General features: G+C 29.7%; 2 protein-coding genes across 4 annotated transcripts in view; one reads left to right on the top strand and one right to left on the bottom strand.

Annotated features, from left to right (window-relative positions):
* The window catches only part of LOC106314430, a gene marked incomplete at its 3' end in the record, with an annotated part of 2,253 nt that extends 1,689 nt beyond the window's left edge, over positions 1–564 (top strand). The window contains exon 3 of the mRNA XM_013752299.1: positions 9–564. Coding sequence (XP_013607753.1) covers positions 9–564 — 556 coding nt within the window. The remainder of the gene's footprint in view (positions 1–8) is intronic.
* An 8,768-nt stretch (positions 565–9,332) lies between these two features.
* Positions 9,333–12,531, bottom strand: LOC106316122 (4-substituted benzoates-glutamate ligase GH3.12-like). 3 transcript variants are annotated; one of them, XM_013753991.1, is made up of 4 exons: positions 12,195–12,531; positions 11,965–12,066; positions 10,115–10,887; positions 9,333–10,037 (listed from the first exon to the last, which is right to left on the bottom strand). In XM_013753991.1, the coding sequence occupies exons 1-4, from the start codon at positions 12,440–12,442 to the stop codon at positions 9,475–9,477; spliced, it is 1,686 nt and encodes a 561-aa protein (XP_013609445.1). In that variant the 5' UTR covers positions 12,443–12,531; the 3' UTR covers positions 9,333–9,474. The 3 variants fall into 3 exon arrangements, with proteins under 3 accessions (XP_013609445.1, XP_013609446.1, XP_013609447.1); XM_013753992.1 differs by having other exon boundaries at positions 9,333–9,809; XM_013753993.1 differs by lacking the exon at positions 9,333–10,037 and having other exon boundaries at positions 10,266–10,389; positions 10,490–10,887.
* Between the last annotated feature and the right edge of the window lie 5,931 nt (positions 12,532–18,462).

The raw sequence follows: 18,462 nt of genomic DNA, 5'->3' as shown, positions 1-18,462 counted from the left end.
CTGACCAGTCCCATGGTCGTGAGATCCCTCGGCCTGGACACTGATCCCTTCCGTCCCAAGATGGACGATGAGGATGTCCTAGGTCCTGAAATGCCATATCTCAGTGCCATAGGAGCTTTAATGTACTTGGCAACTCACACACAGCCTGATATAAGCTTTGCCGTGAACCTACTATCTAGGTTTAGTTCCTGTCCGACCCAAAGGCACTGGAACGGGATAAAACATGTTCTTCGTTACTTGCAAGGAACGAAAGACTTGGGTCTATATTATACTAACCATAACAAAGATGGTTTAGTTGGCTTTGCTGATGCTGGTTATCTATCAGATCCACATCAAGCACGATCACAGACAGGATATGTCTTTACACATGGAGGTACGGCCATTTCATCGCGTTCCATGAAACAAACCATCGCGGCCACATCATCTAATCACTTGGAAATCTTGGCCATTCATGAGGCCAGCCGCGAGTGTGTTTGGTTGAGGTCGATGACCCAACACGTCCGAGCTGATTGCGGGATGGCTGAGGACAAAGAGCCAACCGTGATGTATGAGGACAATGCTGCGTGCATTACTCAGCTCAAGGACGGTTACATAAAAGGTGATAGGACGAAGCACATATTGCCTAAGTTCTTCTTCACTCACGAGCTTCAGAAAGCCGGTGAGGTCCAGGCCGTCCAAGTACGATCAAGTGACAATTCAGCAGACCTATTCACCAAAGCACTTCCTACCTGCACGTTCAGGAAGCTCACGCATCAGATTGGGATGCGTAGGCTGAAAGACCTCCACTGAGGTTCACATCAGGGGGAGTAGTACGTGTTGTACTCTTTTTCCTTCATCATGGTTTTGTCCCACTGGGTTTTCCTGATAAAGTTTTAATGAGGCAACATTAAGCGTATTACAATCCATGTATGCTTATGGCATCCAAGGAGGAGTGTTATACATCAATTGATGGATGTCCATAACTGGTCCGATCCATTAGAGTCCCAAACCCTAGAGAGAGAGGCGGCGGCCGCACATGAGGAGAGAGAGACGGTTTAGTAGAAAAGGAAACCTGATTTTCTTTTCCTTATATGATTAGGATTTCCCTTTTCTTTTTATGTTTATGATTTTGTAATCTTTCCTTTTATCTATCTTGTAATCCCCTTATATAAAGGGAACAATTTATGATTAATAAAATATAGAAATATTCAGCTCTAAATCTATTGTTTCACAACAGAAACGAGCTTAAAAGTACACCATCCGTCAATATGGAAAAAAGAAAAATCACTGCTGCAAAAGTTATTCACGGGCTTTTTAGACATACAAATCTAAAGATAGCTTATGAACGAAAATAATTAACACAGCTTGAACTAATCAGTATCCTAAAACCTGGATTTTGATAGCAACTATATTATTTAAACCCTGACCTTGAATGTAACATTGATTGCAACGAAGTACTCGGCGTTAACGAGCATCGGACCACACGAATGGGCTTGTCCTGCATCATTATATTGAATTATCACTTCTGATGGGTTGTTTCCCTGCAGTATTATCTTTTGTTTCTCCAGCGGAATCACTATCTTTTCGCTGCATCAACACACGTACACTGGTAAACTCAACTAGAATAAAGAAAGAAAATAATTGCTTGATTCTTTTTTTTTCTTGTGTAATGCATCTCATAATTTAACTATATGTGATAAAAGAAGAAAGAGTGAAGATGAGGGCATACAAGTAGATTCCGTTTCGAAGCTGAATCTTAATCCAGTTATTGTTACCAGAGGGAACGGAGTCGATGGCTGCTTGGATGGTTTTGAAGTCAGATCTGACCAACCACCTCTGTCTTTACTATATCAATGTTGAAATCTTTTGGTTGGTTGTGTTCTAAACCATGATGAGAGACACGTGATGAACTGGCCGTCAAATTCAAAAACGATAGAGCCAAAAGACAAATAAGAAATTTCATTTGTTAAAGCAAAAGTTTTAGCTCTTTTAACGACACAACTTCAGAAAACTCAAGTTGATTCTTTTGTGTCTGTGTGTGCGTGTGTTTCTCTAAACTTGATTTAAACGTCTATTTATCTACACTTCAAAACATGTCCACTTCAAATATACGTACACTCCCTACCTAATTCCAAGTATGGTAAAAATCCGTTAATTCTTATCTTTTAAACCAAATGAAGTAAATATGTACAAGTTGACCATTTTAAATATTTTATTTCTTAAAGTACATACATTATAGCAATACAATATTCAAAGACTATATCCACGAAATGAGATTCTTTATATATATATGCGCGCACAAATATAGAAGCAAATACTTATGTAAATTTAATCAGGATAATAAGGGCATCTTAATTTTTATATGAAGTTTCAAAATCCCCTATAAATTAAACTTGAACTGATAGCAACTTTTTTTTTTGTTTTTTTTTTGTTTAACCAGGTGTTGGTCTTGTGGCCCACCACATAGGCCCGGCGCCAGCCTTTGTCTGTACCTTTTTACGGGTCCTGGACACGCCTCCCCCTTCACGCGAGTCGAACAGCCGACCTCCCCTCCCCAAGGAAGTAGTACTACTGGACTCCGAGGTCCTGGGTACTGATAGCAACTTGGTTGGAAATGGTTGCCATGGGATGGAAAGGAAAGCTGCTAGACTCAGTATACCTCTGGAAGATCAAACATGATTTATGTAGATGCTTATCCAAACTGTGTAGTTTATTGTAGCCATAAATTTGCAAAATAGTTATAGAATTTAGTTTCTGCACGATACAAAATTATTTTAAAGTTTAACGGATTTAACAAAATCTAGTACAAAAAGATCTTTAATTTCTAGACTTCTGAAAAATAATAAAAATGTAATTTTTGTTTGGAATGTTTGGTGCATTGGAAAATCTAGAGACAATGTGGTACAACATAGCAGAAAAAGCGTAATGTAATGCTCAGTTAAAAAAAACTTAATGTAAACCGTATCATTTATGCAAAAAAAGGACACATTAATTTTAGAGAAATTGCATTCCCTATATTTGCAGAAATGGAAAAAAACACACTATTGTGCTGTTTTTTTCTTAATAGCCATTCTACCCTTAATCTTCTGAAACAAAAATTCTATGCTATAAACCATTTTTCACGTAACTTCAAGATATTTTTTAAAATATTTAATCTTTTACTTGATTCAACGCTCTCTTTCTTATTTTTGTGGTGTAAAACCAATGTCTCTCTTATCTCCATTACCATGAAACAAGATGATGTGTTCATTTATTTCAATATATCTCTACATCATTTAAATGAACAGTGATTTTTTTTCTCTCCTTTTTTTGAAAAGATTGCTTAATTTTTTTGGAAAAGTCATTTTTACTTAATTCTTCTGGGTTTTTTTCTCTTTCTTTAAAACTCTTCTTTCGTTTCTTAATTTTGTTCTCTCGTTCATGTTAGATCTAAAAGGAGATGTTAACTACACTGACGGAGAAGTCTTCCTCTAATAGCTATAGCTCTTACACCGAGTACATGGGAAGAGAAGAGAGAACAACAAGAAACGTGTTCGAATTATAAGACTAAGGTTGTAGTCAACGGTTGAGTTTTGCCACAGAGAGTAAGGAGCAGTGAAAGGGAATCATAGGTAGACGGAGGTGAGTAGGTAGGAGGTGTAAACCACATTTTCGGGGGAGACGTCGGATTTGGTGAAGAATCACAATGTCAGTGGCGTCGCCGTGAGAAATAGGAATTGTATGTTGTTTGGGAATGAAAGCTAATATTAAAAATAGTCATACTTGTAAAGTTATATCCGGCTAAACAACCATTTTAATCGTATATATTGCGATTTGTTAAAGATTTAATTCTATGTTTAGCCGAAAACGTAAATCTAATAATATTTTTTTTACTAGACAGTTAATTTTTTGTTTATCCAAAATGATACAAAATAACAACCATCAATTGATCAAATAGCCAGTAAATATAAATTAAATACCAGCTAAGATGTAAATTATCCAGGTAAATTATAACAAAACAATTCTAATTTAAAAATGATCCATATAAGTGAAAATATAACCATGCTAACTTACATATGAACTAGATACTAATTTATTCTCTACCCTAACAAAGATAATAGAGTTACTTAGTGCTCATACACTTTCCCTTTCTTCTTCAGCTATTGATTTACGATTACTAAAACCATGGAAAGTGATTTTCTCATCCAGTTCTTCAATTGTTTATTTTTTTTTTTTCATCAAATTGTTTTTTCGTATGCTTTGATTATTAACTTCATCTGTTTTATGACATATTTATATATATACATATATGATCCTATTAAAAAAAATTTCTAGATTTTTTCTAATTATTGTTCAAAAGTTTCATTTGACTAAATTTGTTTTTCACATTCGTTTTGTTACGTTTGACTCGACCTGAAAATCTTCAGATGCAGAGGAACAAAAAAAATGACGAGCTTCAGGAAAGATAACGGAAAATATTTTTTTGGTTTATGACGGTGAATGAATGTGATTAAACATATTTTTCAGTTTTGTTAAGATGAAGAAGATAGTTATAGACGCCAATTGTGGGCCTTGGTAGTTCGTTTGGTAAAGACTTTGGGGGCCAATTGTCATGCTCCCGGTTCGACGCCAGACGGAGGAGAACTGCCCATCCTGTCATCAAATGCGGTACTGGGTGTTGGACCTTGTCCCCAACCCAGGTTTAAGCCCTCCCGGGTGAAGTGGACCGCTGCCTAACCGGACCCAGGGAATGATCCACGTAAGTGAGGAACCTGGATTATAAAAAAAAAAAAAAAGATAGTTATAGACTTATAGTAGTAGTGAGAGAATAAATAAATGTTTGTGAACAATTTTTTAATCTTTATCGTGTATATATATACATAATTATTATTTTATTAAATACATGAGGCATAGGGTCATCTGTGTCATTTAACACCATTTTAAGTTGGGTTTGACCCTTATTTTCTGTGCAATGGACTCAATTTTATAACTGAAAATCAAAGAAGCAGATTTTGTTTGAAACACTATCAAAGAAGCAGATAAAACTGCTTAAATAGACGAGAGTAAACCTAGACGCACAGCCGGTCCTAATTATTATAAGGCTAGAAGCCAATTTAAAAAATGTGGCTGAAGTCCCTCGAACCCACACCCTGTAACAGGTTACAACAACCACCCAACCGCTGGGCTACTAAGAACTTTCTGTTTAAATGTGGCCGTTTAGGATGATAATATTTGGTGGCTGGAAGCACAAGCTTCATTGGCTTCCCTCCAAGACCGGCTCTGCCTAGACGCAATGTCAGTCTAACGTTTTACCATATTCTAATCTAATTTTAGAAAACCACAAACTATGCGCAGACATCTAAGAACATATTCATAGAGGGTATCTCACACAACTTCTCAAAATACATTCAAAAGAGAAATATTATGAAAAAATGGTTTGTGTATTTAAAAATGATGAAAACGTTATGCTAAAATATCTCAAATGAAATACTTAGTACGGAGTTCTCATTATTTTGAGATACTCATAGTTAATTTTTTATATTTTTACATGCCTACATTTGTACATGAACTAAAAAAATCATGTTGAGTATTCTCCAATAAAGTGCGATAAACTCACTTTTATTTTCTTTGACACAAATAGCAAGGTTGTGTCAAACCAACAAAAATAGTTGCATCGATTATTTCGGATTTGAATCTACTCAAGTGAACCGAACAAAACAATTAGGGGTGGGCAATAGGGTTTTCAATTGGGTTTGGTTCAGATTGATTCAGATTTTAGGTTTTCGGGGCTAGTGATTTAAAGTGGGAAACCCCATTCGATTATTTAGAAATTTTGGCTCGGATCATTCCAGGTTTGGTTCGAGTTCAGATACCCGTTTAAATTATGTAAACTAATTTTAAAATTGCAAATATACTTTAATAACCTTAAATAAAAAATAAAAATAATTTACAACATATAAATCTGAATATTATATTCTAAATATCTAAAATTAGCATAAAAATGGTTGGTTTTGGATATTTGGGTGAACAATTAGTAGATATTTAGGGTATTTTTGGGGTTTTTGAGTATTTTAGATATTTATATATTTAATTTTTCATATTTTTGCGATTTTTATGTATTTTAGAAATTTCCAAGTATTTTTTGGATGTGAAAAGATAATTAATATATTCAAATGTATAGTTGTAGTTCAAATATTTTTGAGTATGCAAAATATTTTGTTTCTGGTTTGGATCCGAATCTGATCCTTAAGATACCAAAATTTTAGATCTGTTCAGATATTTTATTGACTTTGGTTTGGGTTCGGTTCAACTCTTTTGAGTCGGGTTCAGTTCGATTCTTCGGGTATTGTCAAGCCTTAAGAACAATGGTTGATTTTGGTTACTTTGCGATTTGAAATTTGTTACCGAACTTTATGTATACGTGTGATTTTGGTTTAGTTTCAAATAAATCGGTCAGTTTTGATTTATTTCGGTTGGTTGGGCAAACTTCTGTTAAATTGGATAATTTATGAAATATCAAAATCTGTTTTGTCGCCTAAATTAGATGATTTTGTCAACTGGACCAGTGTTGGGCAAAACTTAATACCGTAGAAATTATATAAATTAATACTCGACAAATTAATAAACACTATAAATTAATAAATTTTTTGGTTCAAGTCGAACCGATTCAATATGACACAACTAATAAAATAATACGATAATATATATTTTTGTAAAAAGCTCTACGTAAATATATGGTCTCTTTAAAACCATAAATTAATAATTTATCTAAATATACATTTTAGATAAGTACAAACTAAACATTATTTTGTTGGTTTTATATTCACAATGAAATTATCACTATTTTTCTTAAAATTTTAATATGTTTTGATAATATTTTGTAAAACCACATTTGAATTCTACGAAATATAAAAATATACACTAAATAATATAGGGATAATTTGAAAATTACACTAATAATAGTTTAAAATTTGAAAATTACACCTTATTTTTTATTTTTTTGAAAAGTACACTTTGTTAAATATGAAAAAAACATTTTTATCCAGATTTAATATTTTTATTAATTACAAAAAAAAATTCGAAATTATTAATAACAATAATATTATTATTTTTTTCTAACTTCTGTTTCAAAAGCTTTGTTATATTCTCTCTCACTTTCCTAAAACTAATGTTTGTCATGAGACATTAGAATGTGTGCATTTCAAAAAAAAAAAAATCACATGATTCTTGCTTTTTCTCAGTTGAATGACATTTGTAGCCTGTGAGGCTATGATAGTGAGCGTCAAACATTCTCAGGTGACATGTATCAATACAAGCGCAGCTATAAAATGTTGATCTGCAAATGTACAATAAACTTCACTCTCAACTTCTTGTAGGTTTCTAGAGTGTTCTTATTTGGAGTCTCTGATTTCTACTACTGTGTTTTATACATTGGTGAAAGCAATCGATAGTTTGGTAAAAGTGAAATATATGAAAACCATGAAAGTGATTCAGAAATCTTCTCTCTAATTTATTTTTTTATATGTTGATGTATCCAAGAGTTAAAATTTCTGTTTTGTATCTGCTCTTTATATTAAAGGACCATTTAATAAAGCTTCATGATTTGCCGAAGAAAAGATATTATGAAAAAGAAGAAGAAGATGAGACGACGTTGGGTGTTCTCCTTTTTTCAAACAAATAATTATTTAAAAAGATACTATAATTATAGATATTTTTTTTAAATTATTTTAGTTAAAAAAATTAATTTAAATAATAAAAAATTAATAATAGTATTGAATATTTAGATTGGATATTTTAGTACATTCATATATAAAGAAGTGTATATTTAAAAAAAAAAACTTAAATCGTAGTGTAATTTTCAAATTAAAATCTCATATAAGTCTATTTTTCCAAATTTTCCCAATAATATAATAAAACAATATGAAATTCTAATTTCTAAGATTTAATTAATATATATATGTTAAAATAAACTATTTTCTTATTTTTTAAAATAAAAATGTAAAAAAAAACTTTTGTAAATTAATAACTTTATAAATTAATAAACTATCATAGTCCTAACATTATAAATTTATAGAGTTTTTACTGTAATTGACTTTTGCCCAAAATATACATCTATACTATTAAAAGAGAAGTACAAAATAAAATACACCTTTATTTTTCAACTTATTTACAAAGACATGTCTCTGAAGTTATTAATTAACTTACTTTTTATGATTCTTTGTCTTTTCTTCTTTAATTAATGTATTTCCAAAATTAAATTATATAAAAATTTATGGCAACAATAATTAATAAACCTAGGTTTTTGTATTCTTTGGCTTTTCCTATTTATTTTATATATGTTTGTTTGGAAATAATTAATTTCATATATAAATTTCAAAATTAAATACATACATTATACAGTAACTATTTTACTAATTCCATATATACATAATATATAGTATATACAACAATTTTACTATACATTATCATAAAATTTTAATCCATAAATAGTATATACAAAAAAATTTATTATATATTATCATAAGATTTTGATCCATAAAAAAAGATAAAAATACATTTGTTCGGATATATAGGTCATATTCTAAAAATATTGATCATACAATTGATGGTTTAGAGGATAAAATAAAGCTAATCAATATAAACAATAAAATTATTGTGTTTAGAAATATCATATTAAACAATTATTTGAACGGGTAAATTTTAAAATATATATTATAACTAATACATAAAAATTTATTTATAAAAAATAAAAATAAACATCTGCGCGGACGCGCAGCTCAAACTCTAGTTTATACTATTAAAAGGGAATGAGTCCTAAAAAATCTACTTAAACAAGATTGTTGAACCATTTCACTAGACTTAACTATTTATTTGGTCTTATCTTATATTTTTCCAACTATATAAATACTTTACATAATTTAAATGAACTCATTTATTATTCTCCCATAATCTAGTAACTAATTACTCTAACAATAAATTTTCATGAATATATGACATATTATTCAAACTTGTTTACACATGACGTGATCATTACCACATATGTTTTTTTAATAGTATAATTTTTTTAATGGTTTAGTTATGTTTAATAGGTATATAATTTGTATTTTAAAAATTGAAGTACTCATTTGGTCTTTAGTTCGGTTTCTATTTTTCGGTTCCAAAAATATAGGATATGCTCGGTTAGTTATGAAATTCAGCTTAATTTTGTATTTTTTTTTTCCAGTTTGGTACGGTTCAGTGCACTCGGGTAAATGTACTCAAACCTATATATTATCTTATATATAAATTATATAAGAAGAATTTATTTAATTTTAAAAATAAATCTGCGCTTTCTAAGCGCAAGTTAAAATCTAGTAAAGATTTAAAATCACGACGTCAATAAAAAAAAGATTTAAAATCACAAACCACACTTGCACAAAACCCAATCTCACCGAACAACTTTGTACCTTCATTATTCTCAGCCATATGATCTAACTGTTTCCAAGGGTTACCATAATCCCAGTAGACCATATCTGATCAGAAAGGACGGGACTTATCACTGAAAAATCGGGCAAGAACATTATTATCAAGAACCACTAAGGCTTCAGAAGACTTGATGCACATAGGAGTCTTGTACTGAGATGGCGAAGCACCTTGAGAGATGGAAAACTCCATCAGAGAATTAAATGTTCCTTGCTGCACAACCCTGATCTCTAGAGGTCCAATAGATCCATCTTTACTCCTTATCTCCCGATAAAGAGCACTTAATGATTCCTCCATTACACAACAACATTCAACCAATACTTTGTTATCAGGTTTAATAGTGTCACTGATGTTTTTGGCTTTGAGTTCCCAATAAAAAATGTAGTGACCTGGAAGAGTGGAGATATCAGCATAGGATGTGAATCCCATCAATAGTAAATCTGAACGTTGAAGAACAAGTGTTGCATTATTCAACGCCTTTAAAATGTCTTCTTCAGTTGTGACTTCCAAGTTGACGCTTAGAACCAAATTTTTTCTGCCTACGAACCTAAATTGAGGTGCATTATTGTAAAATCCAGACACTTGTAGAATATCTCCCATTCTATATCTGTGTAAACCTAATACCAGCATAAAAAAATTAATTTTTTAATTTGAGAAAAATATGTAATTTGAATATCATACATATATAACTCACCGTAATAGTTTGTGATCAATGGCTCATAGTAGGACCCAATCTCGACATTCACAAGATCAACAATTTCACCTTTGTTTCCTTCGTCAGCAAGTATGAACTCAAAGTAGGATATGTTGGGCATAAAAGTATATGATACATCTTCTGGTTTGCATAAGGGATTCACATTCACCCCAAACATTGTTTCAGAAGATCCGTATGCGGGGGAGAACAAATGCACTTTGTTGGAGTAAAACTCTAACATTGGAATGTATTGAGAATTTTGTCCTGTAACAATGCTTTGGATGAATTTCACATTAGGCCAAAGACGTGGGATTATACCTTTCCAAGATTTTTTGTTGCATTCTTCTTCAATATTATCTGCTAATTCGGAATTACCTCCTCCTAGGATGTTAGTAACAGCCTCTCTGCAACTAAGGTCGGTGATCCACTCGCTAACATGGCCAGACCGGATATTGCTACAGATTTCTTTCCAGTAGCTCTCAAAAAATGTGACTGCTCCAACCAGAGAAGAAGCAAAGCTAGCAGCCATAGCCACAACTTCGTCTCTCTGACGAAGACCGCAAAGAAGATGGCAGTACATAGTCTGTTTGAGATCTGGACACAACGTCACTTCGTCAGGGCTTGTAAAACAATTTGAAGGCCGGTTCTTAAAACTGTCGCTCAATAAATAACCTGTAACGGAAGTAGAAATGGGCAAACCACATGGAGTTATGGACTGCTCTCTGGCGAAAAACAACATTACCACCTTTCCCTTTTCGTCACCTTCGATATGCCTACAGACCAGAATCAAAGGGTTGGATCCTTGTGATCAAAGTTACAAATACCACATTTAAAAACAAAAATTCCAAATATACCTACATCAATTATTATTTTTCAATGATACCACAAACTCAGTATCAAAATAACTCAAAACTCCTTTGTGATAGAGGAAATCTAAAATCCAAAAAGAATGAAATATGTATATGCAGGACAATTCTCTAAAATACTACTTTTTAAGTTTTGTTCCAAATATACAATCATTAAATTTTATTTTCAATCATTCGACAAAATTCGTAGCAAAATAAGTCAAAAACTCTATTTAATGGAGGAAAATAAAATCCTAAATTAGAAAAATGAAACTTAAACATTATGTTTTAGTTTTATTTGTGATTCGGTAAAATGTATTTTTCATACCATAGTTTGTCGTAGTATTAGAAGAAAAACTAATGGTCAAAACTCCAAAATAGCACATTTCTAAGTTTATATCACAAAAATAGTTTTCAAAAACAAAAATGACCAAAATAGTATTTTATCTTTTCAAAAATTTAATTTTTTTTTATTTTTCAAAATTTAAAATCTTATCCCAAAACCCCACTCTCCAACTCTAAACCTAAACTCTAAACTCTAAACCCTAAATCCTAACCCTAAACCCTAAACCCTAAATCCTAAACCCCAACCCTTAACTTTAAACCCTAAACCCCACCCCCAAGCCCTAAACTCTAAACCCTAAACCCTAAACCCCACCCCTTAACTCTAAACCCTAAACCCCACCTCTAAACCCTAAACTCTAAACCCTAAACTCTAAACCCTAAATTCTAAACCCTAAACCTTAAACTCTAAACCCTAAACCCTAAATCCTAAACTCCACCCCTTAACTCTAAACTCTAATGTCTAAATTAATTTACCATTGGGATATAAATGTATATTTATCTCTTTTGATAAAACATTAAGTGTTATTTTGGTCATTTTTATTCTTAAAGGCTATATTTGTGACAAAAACTTTTTTAGTGCTATCCTAGTCATTTTCTCAAAACTAATTGTGATACATTTGGATTAAGAAAACATAATATATATATTGGATAAAAAGTTACTTTGATATAAGGGATGAGCGTAAAGCGAAGATAAATGCCATGTCCTCAAAGAACTTGTTGTTAACAGGGAATATCTTCTGTTTCCCTCCAGAAGTTCCAGAGCTACGCATATAAACAATGTCACAACCATATTGCAATTGAGTTTATATATATAACTAGCAAGTTCCAGTATAAAGATATACATTTTGCTTCGCCATATTTGATATTTTCTTGAACTGGACAATAAATACCTCAATAGAAATCTAGTAATGGGTTTTCCAGAAATGACATTCGAAGGTTCTCCATTCGCGACACGTTCGATATATGGCTTAACATCATCGTAGCTTACGACCGGTACGTTCTTCTTGAATAACTCTTTGTCATAGGCTCCATGGAGGTAGCCTCGGAGATACTCTGTGTTAGCATTAAGTGTAAGTATCTCCTTTAATACATCATCTTGTATTTGCTTCACGTTTGATGTTAACTTCATTAGCTCCATCAGACCGGAGGTTATACTTAGGTTTAGTTTTGAGATCTCAATCACCTCAAGTCAGAGGGTTTATTTGTATATGAAATTTTAAATGCGTGGGAAACGATTCGATTTGTTTAATTGATTACTATAATTAAGGTTATCTATCCTATTTAAAATAATTGGAACAGGCTCGAATCTTACCTGCAGATCTTTATTTGTTGAGTAGAGTCGTCACTAAATCTAATTGTTTATTTATAGAGATATCGAAATCCAAATAAAGAAACGAAAGGTTTTAAAAGGGAGAAAACGAAACGCTAACTAAACACGGACGTTCGGGTGTTTAGGACATGATTGGTTACTCCGCTACTATCCGCAAACGCAGTTTTTTGCAATTGTTAGCGGTTGTTAGCGTTTTGCAACAATCACTCAGACCGTTTTGAACTGCTCAAAACCTCTTAAATTGTTTGATGTTGTCGGCGGTTGCGGGAGGGTAAAAAAATTTTTCTTTAAAAACAATATAAATACTAAAAAAAAATTAAAAAATATTTTAAATTGAAATAATAGAAATACTAAAATATACTTATTATATTTTACTTTATATTAAAATTTTTGAAAATAAAAATATTTTCTATAATTTTTTAAAAATTAAAAATATAATTTTTATATTTATTATAATATTATGATGTTTAATATTTTTTATAATTATATAAAATGTAAATATTATTAATTTATTATTTAACTGTTGTTGTATTTGGTGGTTAACCAGTTATAAGTATCACGCAACTGCACCAATTTCTAACCGCAGTACCAGTCGTACAAATCTCTTAAAACCGCTTAAAATCGCAACCACCTGAATCCGCAAACTTCCGCAGCCGCAACCGCTACGGTTACACCAGTCAGGTCCTAGTTTATTTGAGTTTGGAATTATTAATGTTTTAATTTTTAGGGGCATGAAGTATAGCTTCACTAGATTTTGACCCGCGCTTTTAAAGCGCGGGATTTGTTGTTTTTATTTTTATTATAAATATTTGTTATGTTATAAGAATAATTATTTTTATATAAGAAAATTTAATCTTATTTATAATTGTGTTGTTTGTACATTCATATGTGTTAGACATAAATACATAATATAAAAAGTTGCATATTTATACTCATAGAATTAGTTTTTAAGAGTTTAATAGTATAAACTTAATTATGTAGTAACTTTTACATAATTTATTTGTTATTAAAAAAATTATTTTATTTTTAAAAAAATCCCTAATTAAATCTAGTACGCAATCCTTAATCATACAAAAGCTGGTATCAATTGAGATTATGGAATAGCTGACGTGAGTACTCGACCAACACATTAACAGCCATTGGGTAAATTTTGTGTGTGTTATGGTTTGTCAATAAAGCGTTTGGTGAAACCAGTAAAAATAGGGAATTCAGTTTTAGGAAAACACATGCATCATATTTAATCGTAGCTTTCTAGATACTTTGTTTCAAAATATAGTTAATATTGTTATTTTCCATATATAGTGGATCCTAAAGTATCTTTAAAATATTTGATTAATCATAAAAAAATTCTGATTGGTTGTATTTATTGTGGCCAAAATTTATTTAAAATAATAAAAAATGACAATGGCTTTGAATGTAAATAAGTTGAAAAATTAAGAGCAGAATCCTAGTAGGAGTTCTTCTTTAATAGTATAGATTTGAATATTTTAAAATTTTCTTTTGGATTTGGTTGCTTCGGATTCAGTTCGAATATAGTAACACATTGAACAACCTACAACCTGTTAAACCTGTTTTAAATTTGGATATGGTTCTAATTCTGATTTTAGATACCCAAATACTTATTCAGTTATTTGTAATTCAAAATACATATAGTACAAATTTCATAAAATAGTACTCGATAAATTAAAAAGCATGATAATTCATAAATTTTACAATTATATTACAAGAAATATGTACATTCTTAGCATATGATATATGTTATAGTAGGAGTTTTATAGTAAATTCATAAATGCTATGTAATCGGCAGCCATCATAGATATCATTTCTACGATAGCTTTTTTTGTAAACTATAAAATATGACACAATTGGATAAGATAATAAGATAATATTATTAGAAATACTTATCTACATATATGATCTCAGTATAATCATAAATTAATAATTACTATATATAAATTTTATATAAATATTAAAATATATTGTATATTTTGCTTTTTTATTCATAGTGAAATCTATCTTTATTCTTTCTTAATATTTTTGAATATATTGATGTCATTTTGTCATTGTAAACTTAAAAATTCATTTATATATATGGTACATAGTTTATATTCACCAAATAATCGTATAAGAATAACATAAAAATTTATCTATAAAGTTTAATAAATACATACCATAAAATAAAGTTTTTTATTTATTCTTACATAAAACATATTTTAAGATATATAAATCTTAAAAAGATATTTTTAAACTAATAACTATCCAAATTAATAACTTAAAAATTTCAAAAAAAAAACTATTAATTTATAGTGTTTAACTGTACTTAAGTTTGTAAACTTGATAAATTTAAATAATGTGCACTAACAAAGGGCTTGTTTGCATGATTTAGAATTGGTCGTTGCAAAAGTGAAACATTTTTTTACAAAAAAATAGAAAGGAAGGTAAACAAATTAAAATAATAATTAATAACTCTTTAAACATAAGATACATTATTTAAACTTTAAAATAAATATATATTATTTTAACTACGGAAATAAACTTATTCATAATCAAACTTCAGATGCAATTGTCAAAACATATAAATCACAATATTTGACCAGAGAACAAAACTATATATTGAAATGTGTACTAATTGAGTTACTATTCATGTAATAGATACTTCTTTAAAGTAATTATTGAGATCCATAAATATTTTTGGAAATTTATTTGGGACTAAATCGGTTTGGTATGACTTTTTATTTGGTTTTTGAATTTCTTTTGGTTCAGGTTAAGTCCGGGGAAAACTCAAAACCCAAAATACCCTATTACAAAACCCATTCTGATATTTTATATCAGACTCGTTTTAGTTCAGATTTATTTTTGAATTTTTCGGAAAGTTTCGGATTTTTGGTTTAGTTTTCTTTTTACCCAACCTAACGTGAATTAAGCTTGGGCTTTTCGTACTTGTTTTTATTCGGGTGGATATTTCAAGTTTTGGGATATTTCTGTATTAGGGATTACAACCCGTTCGATTGGAACGGGGTTGGACATTTTTAGTTCAAGTTTGGTTATATCGGGTCGGGTTCGGATATTTAAATTTTGAAAAAAATTCAAGTTATTTATTACTCAAATCTTTTGTACTTAACTTAACTGATTTTTTAAACTTTTAATAGGTTGGGTGATTAAAAAGTTTGAAGATAAAACTTTGAAAATAGAAAAACATTAATCTTGTTATTGTTTTGAGATTTGGAATGCAATTTTGTTAATGAATGAAACAAGAAGTTTGATATGTATTTTAAGTGAGTATCAAATCATATTTCCAGCAATATATTAGTTTAAGACTCGCGTTTTGCGCGGGATAAATATTTCGTATATACATTATTTTATGTATTATTATTTGTTTAACATTTTTACATATATGAAACAAATCAATAAATATATATTGAATAATTGAAAAACTATTAACTTTTATATGTATAATTAATTTGACACAAATACATAAATTATAGAAATCTTTTTTTGTCTATTCAAAATCATTTTGTGGTAAATACATTAAAACACTTATTTCTCTGTTTTTTATTGCATGTAATTAAATTTAAATAATATTAACATAGATGTATAGTATATTTTTAATATGACTATCTATTAAATGAAACTCCTAATCGTATGATTTTATGACATATTTATATTTTTAAACAAAAATGTAAACCATTAATAACAAAACTTTTAGTGTGGGACTTTTAATATTTTTAATATTTCTTGGAAACTCAAAGAATTAAAATATTAAGATCTAAATTTAAAAAAAAAATTAAATCATTGATCACAAAAATTTCAATGTGAGATATTAACAGTTTTTGTAATTTATAGTCATTTTTAAAAATTCAGAAAATATAACATATAAGAAAAATATCTAAATTTTTATTATATAGTTAATATGATTGTTTAATTTATTTTAATAATATAACGTTAAAGAAAAATAATTGAGGATATGTAAATTGTTATCAAATCTTTATTATTAAAATCATTAATTGCCAAATATATATCATATTCACTTTTGATAATTTTGTAGCTTTTATTTAACGAAAGAATGAAAAATATTAATTGTATGTTGTTAATTAATTTATGGTTAGTCTAATAAAAGGTATATAATATATTTTTAGTAGACCAACATATTTTTGTAAAGACTTTAAGAAGTATTCTAGTGATGACACATGTCATAGCTAAAATGTTGTAATGCTTCTCTTTTAATATGTATGAGATTATCTGACATCGAGCCACATGTATGATCATTATAAATATTTTGAATAAAATAAGAGAAATAAACTAGAAATGTAGGGTTAAAAATATATATATGTTTATCTATCTTTGGATATCCATTCGGGTTCGGATATTATCCGTTCGGATTCGGATTTCCAATCTATCCAAACTCAATCTCCATTCGAATATTTTGCTATTTCACTTCAGATTTTGGTTCAGGTATTTTGGGTCAGGTTTTGATACGGGTTTGGGTATCAGGTAAAATGCAGTCCTAAAGCGAATCATGTTGAATGGAAATATATTGAAGTTGGAACAAATGATCAAACATTAATACTGAAAAAGAATGGGTCAGACGATTTTTACACTTATATTTCATATTTTAAATTATTTACCTGTACGTTACCATCATGTTTTATGTGATTGATTTACATCCCAATATGGTTAGTCAAATAAATTCAACAAACATTGTAGAATTATTATTATGTAAATGTTCTACAAATTCATTCAAGTGAAGATTTTAAATATATATTTCTCAAAGCATTTTCGAATATAATTTGTGAATACTTAATTCATCATATTAAATTACACTTCTCAAAAATACCAAATGATATATTCACGAAAGAAGATTAATACGCGATATACTTTGTTTCCTTAACATTGGTTATTTCACTAAATTATTATATTAATAATTTTAGCGAGTTATTATCATACGCACTTTACTAATTATTTTTCTATAAGGGATATTCAAAATAAAATTTTAAATATTAGATGTAAATGTTCACTATAAAATTATATTTTAGAATATTATATACATATGGTTTTTTTCAAATATGACTCAATATTTGTGATCAAATACACAAATGACCTTTTAAAATATTCACTTGTCCTAATCACCTTAGAAGTTCAAACTATTCATGAAAATGTCATTACATTTATTTTTTCGAAATTTTTTTAACTCATACGTCCTCATCTACATCACTTATTTACCAAAGTACCACTGTTATCAATACATCAACCACCATTATCAACCAATTTCAATTTTAAAATGCATCTAAAAATCGACATCTACTCTTCCTATCTCATTTCTTACCCACATAGACCATTTCTCTTTTACTGTCTCTCTCGTTTTATCTCAAAAATCCAATTTTTTATTTCAAAATTAGTAAGCTTGTTGAGTCACACTCACTACAAGAAAACACATGCTTAACGAGGAAAGTTAACGAGAAAAAACAATCCTCGTAAATTTACGTCGATTTTACGAGAAACTTACGTGGAAAAATAATGTCATCGTTATTTCCTCGTAAAGTAACGACAAAAGCGTTTCGTCGTAAAGTCGATGTAATTTGACGTGTCTTTTACGAGGAAATACTATTTCCTCGTAAATACTACGTAAACTTCGTGTGTTATTTACGAGGAAATAATTTATGTGTATTTAGTGAGGAAATTTTGAATCCACCAACTTTGTAGGTGTTACACGTTTTTTTTTTGCCACCTAATTAATTTTCGTCGTAAATTCATAGGAAAATTACAACTACCAGATTCGAAATTTCCTATAAATATGGATGTTTGAACATCATTTTAAACATACCAACAAC

Source organism: Brassica oleracea, chromosome C9 (genome assembly GCF_000695525.1).
Source record: "Brassica oleracea var. oleracea cultivar TO1000 chromosome C9, BOL, whole genome shotgun sequence".
Classification (NCBI taxonomy): Eukaryota; Viridiplantae; Streptophyta; class Magnoliopsida; order Brassicales; family Brassicaceae; genus Brassica; species Brassica oleracea.
Note: the sequence above shows the minus strand (reverse complement) of the source record. Positions and strands in the feature narration are given on the sequence as shown.

Excerpts from the sequence above, each read along its gene's own strand:
- LOC106316122 (XM_013753991.1), bottom strand. The coding sequence starts at position 12,442 with ATGGAGCTAATGAAGTTAACATCAAACGTGAAGCAAATACAAGATGAT. Across the intron at positions 12,067-12,194 it reads ATTACTAGATTTCTATTGAG|CTCTGGAACTTCTGGAGGGA; the intron begins GTATTTATTGTC and ends TTATATGCGTAG. Across the intron at positions 10,888-11,964 it reads CGCTCATCCCTTATATCAAA|GCATATCGAAGGTGACGAAA; the intron begins GTAACTTTTTAT and ends TCTGGTCTGTAG.